At 49.5% G+C, this 18602-nt stretch overlaps 5 protein-coding genes across 5 annotated transcripts; 3 read left to right on the top strand and 2 right to left on the bottom strand.

The window, feature by feature from the left end:
* Window positions 1–419: 419 nt before the first annotated feature.
* Window positions 420–4086, bottom strand: APUU_11789S (putative RNA-binding protein; the record flags this gene model as incomplete). The annotated part of the gene is made up of 5 exons (XM_041697917.1): window positions 420–1534; window positions 1604–2546; window positions 2612–2861; window positions 3052–3482; window positions 3808–4086. 5 exons carry the CDS (start codon window positions 4084–4086, stop codon window positions 420–422), a joined length of 3018 nt encoding a protein of 1005 aa, XP_041551155.1.
* A 5787-nt stretch (window positions 4087–9873) lies between these two features.
* On the top strand, window positions 9874–11452 carry APUU_11788A (putative MFS sugar transporter; the record flags this gene model as incomplete). Its single annotated transcript, XM_041697916.1, has 3 exons — window positions 9874–10175; window positions 10228–10756; window positions 10817–11452. 3 exons carry the CDS (start codon window positions 9874–9876, stop codon window positions 11450–11452), a joined length of 1467 nt encoding a protein of 488 aa, XP_041551154.1.
* Window positions 11453–11884: 432 nt separating this feature from the next.
* On the top strand, window positions 11885–15688 carry RET1 (DNA-directed RNA polymerase III core subunit RET1; the record flags this gene model as incomplete). Its single annotated transcript, XM_041697915.1, has 3 exons — window positions 11885–11944; window positions 12011–12822; window positions 12877–15688. 3 exons carry the CDS (start codon window positions 11885–11887, stop codon window positions 15686–15688), a joined length of 3684 nt encoding a protein of 1227 aa, XP_041551153.1.
* Window positions 15689–16022: 334 nt separating this feature from the next.
* APUU_11786A (uncharacterized protein) lies at window positions 16023–17042 on the top strand (the record flags this gene model as incomplete). Its single annotated transcript, XM_041697914.1, has 2 exons — window positions 16023–16089; window positions 16171–17042. The coding sequence occupies 2 exons, from the start codon at window positions 16023–16025 to the stop codon at window positions 17040–17042; spliced, it is 939 nt and encodes a 312-aa protein (XP_041551152.1).
* A 253-nt stretch (window positions 17043–17295) lies between these two features.
* Window positions 17296–18213, bottom strand: APUU_11785S (TMEM53 family protein; the record flags this gene model as incomplete). The annotated part of the gene is made up of 1 exon (XM_041697913.1): window positions 17296–18213. The coding sequence occupies one exon, from the start codon at window positions 18211–18213 to the stop codon at window positions 17296–17298; it is 918 nt and encodes a 305-aa protein (XP_041551151.1).
* Between the last annotated feature and the right edge of the window lie 389 nt (window positions 18214–18602).

The raw sequence follows: 18602 nt of genomic DNA, 5'->3' as shown, positions 1-18602 counted from the left end.
GGCAAAGAACAGCATGTCTAGACGTCGCTTTCATTGAGCGAGTGCCAAAAGACGACACTTCTCTAGCAAAGAGGAAGCTAGACCAGAAAACAAAAGATGCGAAGAACTATTCAAGCGTTATTGTCGGCGTTAGACGTGAACGAAGAATCCAAGCGTTCGAAAAAAAAGCGAAAAAAAAATACAAGACAGAGTAGGATGATGCTGGCACTGGGTGGTTGCATCGTATCCGTCAAGAAATGGCCCAGAAAATGCAATCGGATTGCATTAAAGATATAGGTCTTGCTATAGTATCATTACCCATTCGCGTTGACAGCGTGTCAAAGGGTAGCCGTTAAGTCGTGAAAGATCGTAGCATCATAATCAGTATGAGTACAGTTCAAGAGGCAAGAACTAGTCAATCCTGGGCGGTTGGGGACCGATCAGAAGTATGAAGCATACACCTGATTCTGGGCTCCAAGATTGCCGTTCTGTTGCGGGACGGAGGAAGCACTATAGATACCAGAGGAGTTTTCACTAGCTCCAGATGGTGTGTTCGAGGAGCCGGTGCCAGTCCCAGGAACATAGCTCTGGTTTCCAAATTGTGCGCCTCCGGCAGAAACAGGAAATGGGTTATGTTGGTACATGAAGGACTTCTGAGGTGTCTGCAAAGGTCCTGGAAGCTGTGCGGAGTTCATTTCATTGGGTGTGACCTGGCCGCTCGTTGCAGCGCTGCTTCTTCCAGAGGTCTCAACTGCCATCATTTTACCAGCAATGCGGCGTCCATGAGGCGTTTGGCGGATGGAAGGTAGGATAGGGCGCACGGATTCAACAATGCGGGTCCGAGTTTCTTGGTCGGCAAAGTCCATGGCGGTCTGCACCACGTAGTTTGCGAATGAGTCACGTAGCATTTTCTCCAGCTCAACTCCCGACAGCATTTCATCAATCATTAGGCAGCGTACCGGCATCTCGGCCGTGCGCAGGCACTTCTCGATCACGTTCGAGCTAAATTTTTGCTTGGAAAGAGCGGGAATATTTCCACGGAACGCCTGGCAAAGAGGCTCTGTGAAGTGGGCTTCGGACAGATCAAGGATATACTGTACAACGTAATTGCCGAACGGATCTTGAACGAGCGCAAATGCGTTGGAGGTTATCTGAGCGATTAAACGGGCTCTCTGTTCTCCGGATGCATGATCTATGCAGCGCTGAAGGACGCAGCAACCGTGTCGATGAGTACCAACCACCACGCAGTTGGCACCGACAGCATCATAGATGAATTGGGAGTCATCTGCAGAAAGACGATTGAGGCACTTCTGGATGACATGGTTACCATTCAAATCCTGGACCAGCTCCACAACATGATCCTTTAGTGCATGGATGACTGTTTGCGTCTGCTCAGGGGTAGAGATGAACTCAATCATCTTTTGAAGAGCTCTGGTACCATGTTGGTTCAACGCAATCTTGACGAGTTGGTGCGCGGCGCTGTTGATCAAAGCTGTGCGTTGTTCGTCGTTGGAGTATTCAAGAAGTTTCTGGCATAGATAGTTGCCGAAAGGATCTAGATTTTTGAGGATGGAAAGTTAGTTAAACTGGAGATACGCGAAGAGATACGCGAAGGGAAACAAACCGGTCATAAGTTCGACGACATGCAACTGGGTTTCGTCGAAGATCATTTGGACATGTTCGGCGTTGCGTTCCTCAAGCTTCCTCTGCAAATATCGGCAGCCGTGCTGGTCTTTGCAAAGACCGTATATTTCGCCACGGTAGTGTTCAATGGGGTAATTGGTAAAGCGGGAAAGTTGGGATGAGTCTCCTTCAGTATTTCTACGAGATCCCACGGGCTTGGTCGAGTTATCTCCCAGGCGGTAGTTTCCGTAGGATGGATAACCACCCGCAAATGAAGGCGACGGGTTGTATTGACCATTGACCTGCATAGGCGCCCCCATATAGGCCTGGGCCCCGTAGCCGTAAAACGGTGGCTGGAAACCGGCTAGGGAGGTCTGTGGCACTGCTGTGTTACCGGATGTTGCAGCGCCTAGTTGTGGTCCGAACGGCGTAGCGTTCGGCTGTAACATGGTTGGCTGGTGCCTGGACTGGTTTGGCTTCACCTCCTCACGCTCTGGAGAGTCCTTCTGGCGAGGGGTCACAGCGTTAGGTGGGATTCGGCCAAGACTCGCGTTGTGCTTGTGGAACTTTTCTGCGTGAGTATTTGGGGGAGTAATTGCGGGGTTGAACCCATCGTCCTTAACAGTAGGCAAATCATTAGTTGAGTAGGATGATTGTAGGGGAGCCGGACGGTTTGCTGCGGTGGGCGTGGTAGCCTCGTGGTTATGCTCTGCGGCATACAACACGTTTGCTTCGAGTGAGTGTCTTGCAGCATGTCTAGATCCATTTGGTTGAGCAACGTGTGATTCTTCGGGCGAGCCGCCAATATGGCCGAGACGAAACATGTTGAGGGCGTTTTGCGGCATGCTTTGGTGCGAAGAACGATGACGATTGTGAGTATTCCAGGTTTCTGGGTTGGGAGTCTTAGAGTTCGCCAGGTCCAAGGCGTCCGAATTTGCTGAGAGCTGAAAGCGATTGGTTAGCGACGGAGGGACAAAGAAGCCATGGTAAGAGAGACCATGTAACCTACCAAGCTTGAGCCGTTGCTACGAGATAGGGTTGGGAATTTATCGTCCGTTTCAGTCAACTTGAGGTAGCTCTTGATGTCCGGGGTTGGAATCCTATCTTCTTCCTTTAAAGTGGATCGATCGTCGTCGTTGTTGTGGAGCAAGTACTTGGCTGCGTTGAACGTATCCAAGGTAGAAGAATTGTTGAATCCAGAGTTGCCAGGACGAATTTGAGAGCCCAAGCCCGACGAGGGCATAGAATAGCGGTGAATACTAGCAAGGACAATAGTCAGTAACACAAGCTATTGACCCTGATAGAGATTTTGATGGATCTAAACGCTTCAAGTGAATGAAGCCAAGCAACTGGCCTTTTGCCCAAGCTATTGTGGCATGAAGTGAAGCAGAAGAAGAATCGGAAGAGAGCACAACTGGAAACTAATCAACAACGGGGATGGTTACTTACGAAGGCCCAGGGCGGAATGGGGATGTAGGCTCGTTTCCAAAGTCCTCTTTCTCAGAGTTCCTGCGAGACCCGGGGACTGAATGAACAGCGAAGCGGTTGGGTGTGGTCTGGGCTGAGTCGTGATTCATTTGACTTGGAGGACTGGTAACTGAAGACGCGAAAACGTTGAAGAACCCAGGAGATGAGGTAACACTGGAAGTTGAAAAGCGAGTAGGCCGAGAGAAGGCACCTGGAAAGCCGTTCTCGCGAGACTCTGGGGGAGTCGTAGGCTCGCTGGAGGGACCAGAAATCCCTGCTTTAGCAAGATCTTTGGCAAGCTGATTCATCTCCAACTGCTCTCTCTCGTGTTGCAAGTCAAGAAGTTTCATGTCTTCTTCAAATCTTCGCTTCTGTTCTCGCATATATTCAATATGCTGGCGTTTCTTTTCAAACTGCGAAAGAATGAGCGACAATTCAAATGTCAGGCAATCAAAATTATAAGGCAAATAATAAGAGTATGATGAGCAGGTGAGGGGGAAATGATGCTATAAGTGAGAAAAGAGGGGTGATTGAAGGGTAACACCAAGGTAGGTTGATGACAATAGGAAGCGGTGAATGGGATGAATAGGACATTAGAGGTTACAATCCAATTGCGGACAATAGTCCTCACAATAGGATGTGTGGGTGTCGAGCACGAGCGTGAGGTAGGTCACATAGCCATGTGAACCTGCAGGGCGGAGTATGGGGCATATAGGAGATCTGGGGTACCGAGCTTACTGATGAGAGTAGATCTAGCGGATCGGGTATCTGAGGAGCAGGAGCGGGTTGGACATTGTTCACATAGCTCCAAGAAGATAGCTTGCTTGCGTCTGTTGTAAAGCGGCGTTGAAGGTTCGCACGAACTTCGCCTGTAGGTCTCGGAAACGCTGAAACGAAACTTGAATGGCCGGGTGAAAGTGAAGAGTAACCAGGAAAAGGAGTCTCTGACGGGGGCGAGCGCGGAGAGGGAAATCGGAGCTCATCGAGACGTTCACTTAGTCCGTTCTTGAAGGCCATGATGGGCGGGCAATTGGGGGACGAGAGATATCACAGGACTAATAAACTCAGGGGCCAAGGCGAGGCAGAGGTCAGCTATGCCATGATACCTTACAAACAATGGAGAAAGCATCCGAAGGAAGGTGAGGAGAGGGCTTGGACTGCAACAACGACGAGCAGACCGGGGAGATGGGATTAAAGTACAGAAGCGAAATGTTGGCGGTGTGCTCTCTCTCTGATAGCGACTCATGTAAGGAGTTGACGCTTAAGAGGGGCGGAGGGGTGATTTGGCGAAGCGAAACACGGAAAAGAGCAGCGACTCACCCACAATGAACGTCTCGATAGTTTGAGTTTCAGGGACGGGAGGGAGACCTTGGACGGTCGATGTTCATTCGAATCGCGCAAGTAAGGACTGTCTGGACGCGGAATCGGGCGCTGTTCACGCACTTTGCCAGTGTTCTTGAAAAATGCGGAGATCTCAGCGGACGGTGTTTTAATCACGGCGTTGGCTTTGTCCCGAGACGCGCTCTCGCTCGTGTCGAGAGCCGCGGGAGAGAACACAATAAACGAATGAACAGATACAAGGGAAGTATATGGAGGATACGACAATGAGGAAGAAAAGACGAATGTTATACAGGTCGCATGTGCTCAAAAGAAGGGAAGGAGAAGCAGAGAAAGAAGGGCGAGAGGGGAAAATGAACGAAGTGGGCGGCGGCTGGGACAGTGAGCGGGGAGTTGAGAGTGACTCGATTCCCGCTCGTTTAGGCAGTGCTCGCCCTGACCATCCTCAATCTTAGGGATCAGTTCCAGCGCCCTGGTCAAAGCCCTATTTTCTGTTCCTGGATACCAGCTATTTTCTTTTCTTTTCTTTTCTTCTTTTTTTTCCCTCCTCATCTTTTATTTCTTTTACATGTATACTGACCCTGTTTTACCGTATTGTGAATTTTATTCACAAGCTCACTGTCAGATCATCTAGAAAAGTACGGGTATCTAGGTATCCAATCCCAGTAGTTTCGCTTGTCATCAGTCTACGAGTATACTCCAGACTCTTTGCCCATACATGATCTCGTGTGCTTTAACGCGAAGACGGAAATAAAAAAAAAATAAAAAAAAGGAAAAAAAAAAGCGAGACACTATGACTTCGTCTTCCCCATGGTCTACGAATTGACAGCTGTCGTGGAAAGACAACCCTATCAATGCATTTTACGAAGGATATAACAGCCAAAAAACCATGATCAGTGCGCTGCAGGGCGCCGTCTGTTGGATGGGCCTGCTCCCTGAAAGCACAGGCTGATGAGCTGTCTTGCTATGTCAACCCTCCAGCCGATCATTGGGTTCTCGATGGATCAAGAACCGAGTCTCTCGGCGCGGTCGATTGTGATTCGGCTAAGGGCTGCTAGTGGTGGCCAGGAGCTTTGGTGCTAATGCATTACTTTATTGGGGATAGAGTGGTGACTCTTCCTTCAGGTATCCAGGTCTAGACAGGGATCATGGAGTAGATCTCCCAGCTCCTTATCGTCGTTTTTCTGTGAGAGAAGGTTCAAGGAGCCCTTGTAAGATCGTGAGGTTGGTACCCTAACATGTTCAGCAGCCCGTTAATTATCGTTGTGGTCAGATTTGTGATACTCCTCTGGGGATAAAGGGGGGGGGTTCTTGCTGGGTGCGCTGGTCGAGAGCGTGGCCGCTGCAAGTGTTTCTGCAGTAGCGAGTGGGGACGATGTAAAAAAAGATGTCACGGCGGATCAGGCCCGAGCCACCAAATGTAACTATGTACGAGAGTATGGAGGGCCTGGGTCAGAAGGATGCGAGTATTCTCACCTTGCACAGAGGTAACCTGCTTGATAATTGAAGGGGGCGTGCGGAGAGCCTTGTGCTGACTCCTGAGGATCGCAGCCAACCACCGAAGCCCTCAACAAATGGGCGTACCACAAAGTCAGCATTTAGGGATTGCCACGCGCGACCCAAAGGTTCGCGACAAGCATCTCCGATGCGTAATCATCATTCCTCTTTGGGTCAATCAGTGAGGGGAAACCCGGTGGAAATTTCCCGCTTGCTTGTCCTCGTTGAGCAGCTTTATTCACTGCCCTTCACTGGGTAAAAGGTGGCACAGTTGCAAGGCACGAAATCCACGATTTGCTAATCTGCTTGGTCAGGTCCTGAGGACGGATCCAGGCATTGCGTTGGGCGTATTGGCGCTTCAGACCTCGGGGCGAAAAGTGGTTGAGCGGGCGCAGATGATTGTCTCATCACAAACTGATGCAATGGCTTGCCACATCGGACGCAGCGATTGGAGGTTGCAGCGCGAGTTGAAGCGCAGACTGAGGCTTGTGGGTCGCTGATTGGTGCGGGAGGAGAGAAGCGGTGTACAATTGCGAATACCTGGCTCCGGTGGTGATGATCGCACGCGGGCCTCCTTTTCATTTCAGTCAAGAACAATCTGCAGGCGCTAAATGTCGTGTTGGCAAATGCGAAAAAGAGCCCACGCTCCGAGACATCCATCCTTGGAGTTTGTGGGCTGGATCTGGATGAGTGGATGGACGTGGTGGACTTATCGATAAGTGGACTGCGAGGTATCGATAGTCGCAGATGCTTCGATATCGCCCTCGGATGACGGCAGTCACAACCCCAGTCTCCATCCTTTTCTTGAAGATCCAATTTCCAACCAATCCCGCACAGATAACATCCAGCAGTCGAAAGGACGGCAGTCGCTGGCGGAATAGCCGACGATCAACTGGAGCTGATGATGCTCCGATACTCGGTGCCCTGGGCGAGTGATGGGATGGACCGAGACACGATTGAAGGACCCGAAGCTCAGTAATCCAATCAACGAGGGCCACTTTCCGCCTGCTTGGGGCTGGCCCCATGAATGACCCCCTCGAAATTAATATGCTGGGATACCCTGCCCAGTGCCCAGCCAGTCGCCGCAGCTTAGAGTGCGAAAAGCGCAGGCTAGTCCCTTAGTCGAACTCGCACTGAGTGCTACAAGTAATCCGTTTGACAGTCCCTGAGTCACTTCTGAAATAGAGGAGACAATTCTGGAACCTGTCGATATACTTCGACTGTGGTACCTCGATGCGTCTCCAACCCCATGCCTGCAATCGAGGAACGTTGGTTGGCCCAAGCATTCAACGCGGAGGCTTTACCCGTCTGAACCAACTTTATTTTACTGCACCATATCCATGATTGGTTTTGCTCAATTTCTATGCTTAAATAGTGCAATACCGCCTGATGATATGTTTGCCGGGAGTTGTCCCAAAGCCGTGATTCTCCATCTGGCGCACTCTGAATGTAAGAAGAAAGTCATTACTATTCGCTTTGCCTTTGAACCTGGACTGTTTAACGAAGCTCGCCCATCGGTTTCACTTCCAACAAACCATGAGTACTGTTCCATGCTACCGAACGCCGGGGTTTGTCTTGATGCAAGTAGCGTCGAAGCCCAACGCCATCTGGTGTGCGCTTTAACTTGCGGTCAAAGAAAGCCCACCGCTAGATTGATGCCTTGCAATTGATACATATATTTTCCCCACTCAAGACCCATAAACGGTTCCGAAATGCAGTCATCTCCTGTGCTTTCAAGGTTCTTCTTGATCATTCTTGTCCTTCCTGCATTAGGTTTATGATATGATGTGGGCCATGTGCCCCAAGAGGGTTCCCGCACAATAAAGAATGTCGAAAACCCTCGAAATAAATTGTTGCCTAACCCCGCAAACTGGTGGGTACCGTTGAAAACGGATACATTAGTAGTTCCTATCGACAATTGCATTGGGATTGTCTGGACTCCTGAAGGTGCTCCATGAGAGTAGGTAGTAAGGTACTAAGCTGTCGTCCCAGCGTAGCTAATCGTACCCTAACACCTACTCCAGTTACCACAAACATGGTTTCACTTCGATTTTTGGACTGTCGCAGGGTACTCGAACGATACCCCTAAGTAAGAACGAAATATGTCAGGAAGGGGTTTCTACGTTTCGTGGTGACAACGCCAGAGTGTTGCAATCAATTAAGACAAATTTCACATTCAAAGCCCGTACTGCTCCACAGTTACAGGAGCTCCAGGTGAGTTGTCCTAGCTAGCCAACTACAGCAGTGACATGGCATCCATTTCACCAGAACTAGCTCAACCGGACCGGCCCATGTCTGCATCTGCTCCCCAGGGTTGCGACGTGGATAGAAACTTCATATCCCGTCGGGCATCATCTCAAGCGACGCGCGTGCAAGTGAGGAGTCCTTGACCGTTCCAAAATTCAACAATGCAACTAAGCTACTCCCGGCGACTGCGCCATACTTGCGCCGTGCGGGTGTTGGCGCTGCAGGCAGTCGACTGAAGCAGAGGCAAGGTCCGTAGCCTGAGTGACATGACGCGCATTGTGCAGTGCACTATGACAGTTTTTTTTTTTTCGTTCTTGGGTTTTCACCTTGTACGACGTCTTGATCCATTGGTACAACAAATCTCGATTCATGTTGTCGGATGGTTCGTAGCCTTCTAGTTTATGCCCTATTCGCTTGTTAATAACGTGTCCGGATTGTTGTCCTATGAATGAAACACGCCTGCCATTTACGAAGGACTTGGTTATAATATGGGATATTGGGATGGATACAGTCATGCTTACGAGTACCCTTTTATACTCTTGTCTATCGTACGTCTGTGGCATGCTTTATTTTCGCGCTCGGGCTGATCAAGAGTATACCTAGTACTGAGGTCAAGCGTATAGCACTAAGGTAATTTTCTCGGAGCACAGTCAATTGTTCTAGGGTCCTGTGAATACGTGACTATAGACAATTGCTTGTTAATATAAAAGAGCCTATTTTCCTAACTGGTGTTTCAAACGAAAATTATATTCCTCTTGGTGCATGTTTCAAGGTATACATCATATGCTTGCCCTATCGTAGCCCTAACTAACTTGATGGTATGTATACACCTAAATAGAATTCCCGAGCTATAATGCCCTTATCGAAATATGAAATATACTAAGATCTTTTCCGGACGGCTACTGAGCATGCTTCAGCTTCAGGGAATATAGCCGCCAACGATGTCCCACGAGCTCGCGCGGACAGCTGTTGAGAGCGATATAAAAACCCAGAACAGTCGACAACGCAGATCCCAAAGGTCTGAGAGTGACCGAGAGTGAGAGACAGTTCTTCTCAGGATTCCTAATTGACAGGGAAATAAATCCTACGGCTAAGTTACCGCTCTGAGAAGGCCCTGGCTGACTACTAGTCCATCACGACAGGGCTGTAACAGGGCACGTTCTCCCCACCAGGGGAAACGATTTCCTAATAAGGCGCCAATGGGGCCTGGGTGAATTTGCCGAGCCGATTTAAAGGTGCAATCGCTGGCTACTATGACTCGAACGAGGGCTCGTAGTCGTCAGTCCTCAGCTTGTCTGGATGGATCGAAAAGTTGGATTTTTCATCGTGGTGGGGGGCAATGAGTGGAACCGTCGCGTTAAATCGGGAGGGGAGGGTCCAGCTCCAAGCAACTAAGGGTTTAGATTTGGGGGAGCTTGTATAAATTTCTTATCGTCCTGGGAAACCCCCGCTATTTCATCTTTTGATGTTGTATGTGATTTTCTTGTTGGGATTTCTGGATAATATTGTCAATATTTCAGAAGTTGATTGCTGCGTGCGGCTACGTGATTTATTTAAGGAGAACTGGTTAGGGCAACCAGCAGGATGGTGTCCTTTCGTAAACCACCTCGATATGTTCTTGCCAGCATATTGTGCTCGTGCGGTGGTCTTCTTTTTGGGTAAGGTGCTTCCTTTCGCAGGACCAAGGCTGTTTTTGTCTCTGACGCTCGTGTGACTACCAGTATGGACACTGGCATCATTGGTCCAGTGACAGTTATGGATGGGTTTGTTGAAAAGTTCGGCAATCAGTCTGCAACGATACACGGTCTGCTGGTGTCTTCGATCTTGATTCCTGCCGCCCTCTCCTCGTTCTTTGCTGGATATTTAGCAGACAAATTTGGGCGCCCCAAAGGGATTAGCATAGGAACCCTGATATTCGGGCTTGGTGCAGCACTTGAAGCCGGTGCTACTCATGTCTCCATGTTTGTCGTCGGGCGTTGCATTGAGGGTATAGGAGAGGGCTTGTACTTGGGTACATTGGTTGTGTATGTTGGATCTGTATCCTGACCCCACCTTCACGTTTCTGACTTCGAATAGATATATTTGCGAGATTTCGCCTCCTAATGTCAGGGGGACGTTGACGACTGGCCCGCAGTTACTGATTACTCTAGGCCTTGTAGTTGGATTCTTCACATGTTACGGCACTGCTCGGATCCAATCCTCCATGTCATGGCGGACCCCATTTCTCATTCTGGCTTGTCTTTCCGTCGTGTTTTCCGTGGTTGCACTCACATGGCTCGTTCCATCTCCAAGGTGGCTCACCATTCATGGCCGCAAAGCTGAGGCCAATGCGGTCTGGGATCTGCTGGGCGTTAGCCATGCAGAACGAGAAAAAAGTGAAATCGAACAAGACAGAGGATCCATCATTCAGGGCCCAGTCTCTCAAGAAGTTGCTGTGACCAATGTGCCGAGTATTGATACCACGGTGACAGCGGTACAAGAGGGTAGCCGATCCATGAAACATAAGCTGTTTGATATTTTCTCCAAGGATGTCCGGTCACGTACAGCTCTTGCTGTGTTTTTGATGGCAATGCAGCAGCTAAGCGGGATAGATGGTGTTCTTTACGTGAGTTGACTGTCCCCACCAATGGGCCGATATATACAGGCTGACCCATTTTCCTTATAGTATGCTCCCCTACTCTTCGAGCAAGCAGGGCTCGCATCGGCAGATGCCAGCTTCTTCGCGTCCGGTGTCTCAGCCCTCGTTATTTTCACAGTGACCATTCCAGCCCTAATCTGGGCCGATAAATGGGGCCGTCGGCATAGCGTCATATACGGCGGCGTTGGTATTAGTCTCACCATGTTTCTAATGGGCGCACTTTATGCAGGCAAAGCAGTGCACAGCTCAACTGGGGCAGGGCGCTGGGTCGTCATTGTCTCTATTTATATCTTCGCTGTGATATTCTCCCTAAGCTGGGCTGTCGGCATCAAGATTTATGCCGCCGAAATTCAACCGCAAAGGACCCGCGCCTCAGCTACCAGTCTAGCGCACGGCAGCAACTGGGCCACAAACTTCCTTGTCGCTCTTACCACACCAATTCTGCTATCCAAGAGTAGCTTTGGGGCTTATTTTCTTTTTGGTGGGTGTTCATTGATCACGGCTGCGGTCTGTGCTTTCTATATGCCCGAGACCAAGGGTCGGTCGTTGGATGAGATCGAGGACGCATTCAAATCCAAGACGGTGAAAACCTGGTCATTTATGAAGACTGTTCGACCGATCGCCCGGAGAGCGCCTGAAAATATTAGAATGCCTGTGATCTAACTGGGATTTTACGAAAAGTGGTACCTGAGGGCTAGGCATTTGGTGCGGAAGTGACTGGTCACCTGCTGCCGAAAAGAGAGTTCGGTGCTTTTGATTAGAATAAAGGATATGGGATATAAATTTTAATTAAATTTCCAGAGTATCGTAACAACAACTATTGAAGTGTTTAACTTTTCTCGACGGTGTTGTATGCGGAGGATGTATATATTTGTCAGCGGATACCGCGCTAACTCCATTAAGACAGCTATGAATTACATAATCTCCCCTCTTCTGCATAAGGAAATTCGACCGGAATTTTGGGTCTTTTTCCCCTCGCCGATAAGAAGAAATTGCGGTTTCACGCTTCGGCTGCCATGAACCTCCACTGCCACCAGGCTATCTTTTGATAAGTGCAGCCTTTGTTAGTTCGGTTAAAAACCTATCTTTATAGGGATGCCACCCCGCAAGCGAGCCACGGCTCCTGTCAGTGTGCGAGCTGCGCATTCTGCAGAGGTATGACCCCGGGATCTTCTAGTTGGGCGCGGGTTTGTTTGCTAATATCTCAACCATTTTGCACAGGCCGGAGCATCGTCTAAAACGACGACGGAATCTGCACGACGGAAGCGCGCCGCTCAATCCAAGGAGGCTAAGGAGACGTCGAATTCCGAGCACCCAACTCAAAGCGGAGAAGACCATGCTGCCGATACAGAGCAGACAGAGCAGGTTCCGGAGCCGCAATACCCATACCGTCACCGCGATCCATTTGATGCGCTCCTGGAGCCCTTTTATGCCAATAAATCTTTGACCGATCCGATTAACACTGCCAAAGACAAATGGAATTTGTTGCCCGCGTTTTTGAAGGTCAAGGGTTTGGTGAAGCAGCACATTGACTCATACAACTACCTTGTGGAAGTTCAGTTGAAGAAAATTGTCGAGTCGAGTAATACGATTCGCAGCGATGTCGACCACAATTTTTATATCAAGTTTACCGATATCTACCTTGGATTCCCTCGCCGAGCGGACGAGCCTCAGGATGTCCGTACCGAATTCGACGAATCGACTGTGACTCCACAAGAGTGCCGGTTGCGCGATACGACATATGCCGCTCCTATCCAGGTCGACTTTGAATATATTCGAGGCCGCCAGAGGGTGAGGAGAAAGGGTGTCGCTATTGGTAGAATGCCGGTTATGCTTCGCAGTTCGAAGTGTGTGTTGGCGAACAAGTCCCCTGCGCAGATGACCGTGCTCAACGAGTGTCCTCTTGATCCTGGTGGATACTTCATCGTCAATGGAACCGAGAAGGTGATACTCGTTCAGGAACAGTTGAGCAAGAACAGAATTATTGTTGAAACGGATCCCAAGAAAGAGATAGTCCAGGCTTCAGTTACAAGGTAAGGAGAGTGTGGACTTTTGGAGTGACTCGGCTTTCTAACCCATGTCTACAGTTCCTCAAACGAGCGTAAATCTAAGAGTTACATCATCCTGAAGAAGGATAGGTTATACGTCAAGCACAACGTTCTTAGCGAGGATATCCCCATCGTCATTCTTCTCAAAGCGATGGGCATACACACCGACAAAGAAATGATGCTTTTAGTTGCTGGTGTGGACAAAGTTTACCAAGAAGATTTCGCGATCAACTTCGAGGAGGCCATCAAGGTTGGCGTTTTTACACAGCAGCAGGCGCTTGAATGGATTGGTTCTCGAATCAAGATCAACCGTAAGCAGATGTCTTACCGCCGAACCCACGTTCAAGAGGCTGTCGAGGCTATTGCGTCGGTCATCATTTCCCATATCGAAGTCAAGGATATGAATTTCCGTCCCAAAGCCATTTACGTTGCAAACATGGCTCGCCGTGTGCTCATGGCCAAGAACGATGCTGCTTTGGTTGATGATCGTGATTATTTGGGAAACAAGAGATTGGAGTTGGCTGGGCAGCTGCTGGCTCTCCTTTTTGAAGATCTTTTCAAGAAGTTTTGCTTCGATATCAAGATGAACATTGATAAGGTTCTGAACAAGCGCAACCGAGCGGAGGCTTTTGACGCTTGGAGTGTTATTGGCATGCACAGCAATCATATCACGCAGGGCATGAACCGAGCTATCTCAACAGGTAACTGGAGTTTGAAGCGTTTCCGTATGGAACGTGCTGGTGTTACCCACGTGCTCAGTCGGCTGAGTTATATCGCCGCTCTCGGAATGATGACACGTATCAGCAGTCAGTTCGAGAAGACGAGAAAGGTCAGCGGTCCCAGAGCTCTGCAACCCTCGCAGTTTGGAATGATCTGTCTGGCGGATACTCCGGAAGGTGAAGCCTGTGGTCTTGTGAAGAACCTTGCCCTTATGACACATATTACGACGAACGACGAAGAAGGTCCAATAAGGAACCTTATTTTCATGCTTGGTGCAGAAGACATCCAAACCGTAGGTGGGAAGGAGATTTATGCGCCTGGCTGCTACACAATCTCAATCAACGGTACACCAATGGCGCTAACACGACGTCCGAAACATTTCTTGAACGCATTCCGAAGGCTACGGCGAATGGGCAGGATCTCCGAGTTCGTGAGTATCTACATCAATCACCACCAGCGTGCTGTGCACGTTGCAACCGACGATGGACGAATTTGCCGGCCGCTCATTATTGTCGAAAATGGCAAGTCGTGCGTCAAGAAGCATCATCTTCGCAAACTCCGTGACGGGACGATGCAATTTGACGACTTCCTTGCTCAGGGTTTGGTAGAATACGTGGACGTCAATGAGGAGAACGATTCGTTGATCGCAATCTATGAGAAGGATATCAGCGACACGACCACGCACATGGAGATTGAACCATTCACGATTCTAGGTGCTGTCGCTGGTCTGATTCCTTACCCCCATCACAACCAGTCTCCGCGTAACACCTACCAATGTGCTATGGGTAAACAAGCGATTGGAGCTATCGCATCAAACCAGTTCCTCCGCATAGATTCCATCCTTTACTTGATGGTCTACCCACAGAAGCCCATGGTCAAATCACGCACGATTGAATTGACCAGATATGATCAGCTTCCGGCCGGTCAAAACGCTACCGTTGCTGTCATGAGTTATTCTGGTTACGATATTGAGGATGCACTGGTCTTGAACAAGGGCTCAGTCGACCGAGGCTTTGGCCGCTGCCAGGTCTTCCGCAAATATGTCACCAACATGAAGAGTTATTCCAACGGAACGAAGGACATCTTGAACCCGCCCACCTATGAGAACGACGCGCCAATCAGGAAGCACGCTCTGCTAGAAAACGATGGTTTGGCAGCCGTTGGCGAACAAGTCAATTCTGGAGAGGTTTACATCAACAAGTCCACACCAGATCAATCATTGGCATCAGGTTTCCCGGCATCCGATTCAGGCCGGCCGATTAGCTACAATCCGACCCCGATGACTTACAAACTCCCTGACCCCTCCTACGTCGACAAGGTTATGGTTTCCTGTACCGAGAACGAGAACCAAATCATCAAGGTTCTTACGCGCCAGACCAGACGGCCTGAAGTTGGTGACAAGTTTTCATCCCGCCACGGACAAAAGGGTGTTACTGGTATCATTGCCGATCAAGCGGACATGCCGTTCACTGACCAGGGTATCAACCCTGATATTATCATGAACCCCCACGGTTTCCCTTCCCGTATGACAGTCGGAAAGATGTTGGAGCTTGTCGCAGGCAAAGCTGGTGTTCTTTCCGGACAGCACGGTTACGGAACCTGCTTCGGTGGCAGCCCGGTTGAGGAAATGTCCCAGATTCTGATCGACAAGGGGTTCAGTTACGGTGGCAAGGACTATCTTACCTCCGGCATCACTGGCGAAGCCCTCCCATTTTACGTCTTTACCGGTCCCATCTACTACCAGAAACTGAAGCACATGGTTCAAGACAAGATGCATTCGCGTGCCCGTGGTCCCCGTGCCACGCTTACTCGCCAGCCAACAGAAGGTCGTTCTCGAGACGGAGGTCTGCGTCTCGGAGAGATGGAGCGTGATTGTTTGATCGCGTACGGCACCAGCCAACTTCTCCTAGAGCGTCTGATGATCTCGTCCGATCGCCACGAGGTTGATGTCTGCGAGCAGTGCGGCTTTATGGGTTACCTGAACTGGTGTCAACGATGCAAGTCCTCGAGAAGCGTCGTGAAGATGATCATCCCGTATGCGGCCAAGCTTCTTATCCAGGAACTTATGAGTATGAACGTGACAGCCCGGTTAAAGCTCGACGACGAGTTCCCTGAGACGAAGGGTCGGTAGCGAGCATCTACTTCCTGCGAAACGTGAAACAAAAAAGTGCTTGCACATGTGGCGTTGGGTTATCTGTACTGTACATAGATGCATAGCGATTGATAGGTTATATAATATATGAAAACGATCATTTACGTCTTGAATTTGTTGCTCTTTGGTGGTAAATGTTCCTTCATACGGTGCCCTATCCTACCCCCTCATCTCTCCCCGCACTTCTATGCCTCGGCAGCCCAGACAACAAAGACTCTACCCAAACACCATATCAACCACCAGGATGACCTCGCACCAAATCTCCCCATAAACTGACAGCACAACGTCTACTTTGGTCTAAATCATCAAAACAATGACTGAATTCCAGATCCCACTCGAATCACTCACTTCTATCAAGGACAAAGTCGTCCTCATAACCGGTACCTCCTACTCATCCACCAGCACCTACATACTAAACATCCCAACCTAAGACCCCCACAAACTGATTATACCCTTCCCAGGAAGTTCCTCCGGCATCGGCAAAGCAACCGTAGCCCTATGTCTCTCTCTCGGCGCCCGGGTAATAGCCGGCGACATCAACCCGCCCCCAGATGAGTTTCTGCAACAGCACGGAGGAGCAGAGAAAGTCTCATCGTCACTTCTATTCGAGAAAACAGACGCCGCGGATTGGGCGAGTATACGGAACCTGTTCATCAAGGGTGTTGAGCGATTCGGGGGTATAGACCATGTCTTTGCGAATGCGGGGATTGGACCGAGGAGTAATTTTCTTGACGAGACGTTTGAGGATGGTGCGGGTGAGCTTCTTGCGCCGCCGAATTTGAAAGTTCTGGATGTGAATCCTATTGGGGTGATTTATACGGTTCGGTTGGGTGTTTATTATCTGCGTCGTTCGGGCAAGGATGTTAACCAGGGTGGGAGTGCAGAGGGAGGTCAGAGGTCACCTGGTATAACAGTGACAGCATCGGCGTCTTCATTCCAAGACTTTGGCGCGGCGGATTATACAGTTGCGAAGCACGGTGTTCTTGGTATTCTTCGTGGTCTTTATACGGATTTGATGCATGTGGATTCTTCGGGGTCTGAGAGGACGAGAGTCCGATTAAATGCGATTTCGCCATCATGGACGGCCACTGGGGTTGTTCCTCGTGATGTGCTTATGGGTATGGGCGTTGAGGTTCAGGATCCTGAAGTTGTTGCGAGGAGCGTGGTCATGCTGTTTACTGATTCGGCGCGACATGGCGAGGTTATATACAGCTGGGAAGGGAGGTATTGCGAGATCAACCGGTGTGAAGGGGGGTTACTTAACGGAGTATCTAGGATTTTGCCGAATGTGATGGGCGAGGGGCCTGTTATGGAGAGGCTAAAGGGGAGGTAGGGCCTTTGTAATATGATGGGAACGTCTTGAACATCATGGTTACCGTTGTTGAAGTGTCAGATGAAATGAGAAGTTGTACATAATGTCTAGGTATATAGTGCAAGAGGATTACCTCATATATAACTGCCAAATCATCTCGAACAAGGATGGTCTGTTGTAAAATAGGGAATGGTATCAAGAATAAAACAGGCACGACCAGTCTCCGACTGGAAACCCCAGAATATAAACATAGAAGTTGAAGAAAAGAAATAAATCACTCAAAAATCAACGACGCCGGCGTCTTGGTAGTCCTGACTCGACTCAATAATCCAGGATCATTCAGATATAGTTTCACCGTATTCCAGTAGCGTTCTGGATCAGCTCTCATATGTGCAACATGCTCCGTCCCCGAGAACTTCTCTCGACGGACCGGGAAGCCCTTCAATTCCGCATCGGAGGCATGCTTCTCCACATCCTTCCAGCTAACAAGCTCATCGGCATCCGAGTAAATATAGCACCGCTTCGGGGGGCCGGCTTTGTTAATTCCGCGGACTAGCTGGCCATCATTGATGGCCTGGCGGGCGACGCTGACTACATCGCGAATACCAAGCACTTTTCCAACCACCTTACCAAGGGTGAAAACGGATGCCAAGTAAGTGTATAAGAGGAGCTTGCCAAAAAGACGAAGAAGCCATCTCTTAGGCAGAATATAAGAAAAGGCTTTGATGGATGCGGAGAGCGTAGCTGTCCCGGGTGCACTATCAATAACCGTAGAGGAAATACGGAGTGGACCACCGGTAGCCTTTTGATAGGCTTCGAGGAGATGCGTGGTAGCGAATACGCCCCCGTTAGAGAACATGTGAAAAAACACTGGGCTGTCTGTAGGAAGGGCACGCAGAGCCTCGACAGCGGGCGCAAGACGGGCATACTGCGCCCGCTTTGTGGGACGGAGGATGAATTCAGAGGAGGATGTTCGGATAAAAATGATTCTCGCGCGAGGGGCAAGTTGCCGGTACCCAGCGATATACTTGACTAAGGATCGCGAAAACGCATTCATCCAGAACGCAACAACAATTGTTTCGGGATAATATCCCGTGTCTTCAGCTGAGGTGTCTGGCTCTGAGACATATATGCAGGAAGAGAGCTTGGTGAATGGAGCTAGATAGTCCACTTTCTGCAGAGGCGACGCCATTTTGGGACGGAATGAGAGACGGTTTAATGGAAGGAAGTAGGGAGCGAAGGGTATTATTTAGCAGTATTGAAGCGGTATCTATGACAGAAAAGAATGAAGAAAGATAGAAAAGAATGTATAAATTTGAGAGAGTGACAGGGATGGAGATGTAAGGCCCGTCGGACTTGAAGACCCGTGGACTCAATGCGGAGGAGGCTGATGCCGCTAGCCCTGGAATAGTAAGGCGCCCTGCTAGTGCAGAGTTATCCGAGGATATGAAGAGTTATGCACGTGCTATGCCGCTGTACCTAGGCAGTCTCTCACCACATAAACTCCTATTCTTCCCATTAGCAATGCTTTCTACGAGAAGAAAGAAGAATACTAGCCTCTGTATGGAGTGTTATTAATGG

The sequence above is a fragment of the Aspergillus puulaauensis genome, chromosome 1 (genome assembly GCF_016861865.1).
Source record: "Aspergillus puulaauensis MK2 DNA, chromosome 1, nearly complete sequence".
Taxonomy (NCBI): domain Eukaryota; kingdom Fungi; phylum Ascomycota; class Eurotiomycetes; order Eurotiales; family Aspergillaceae; genus Aspergillus; species Aspergillus puulaauensis.
The sequence above is the reverse complement of the archived record's forward strand: the minus strand, read 5'-3'. Positions and strand labels throughout refer to the sequence as shown.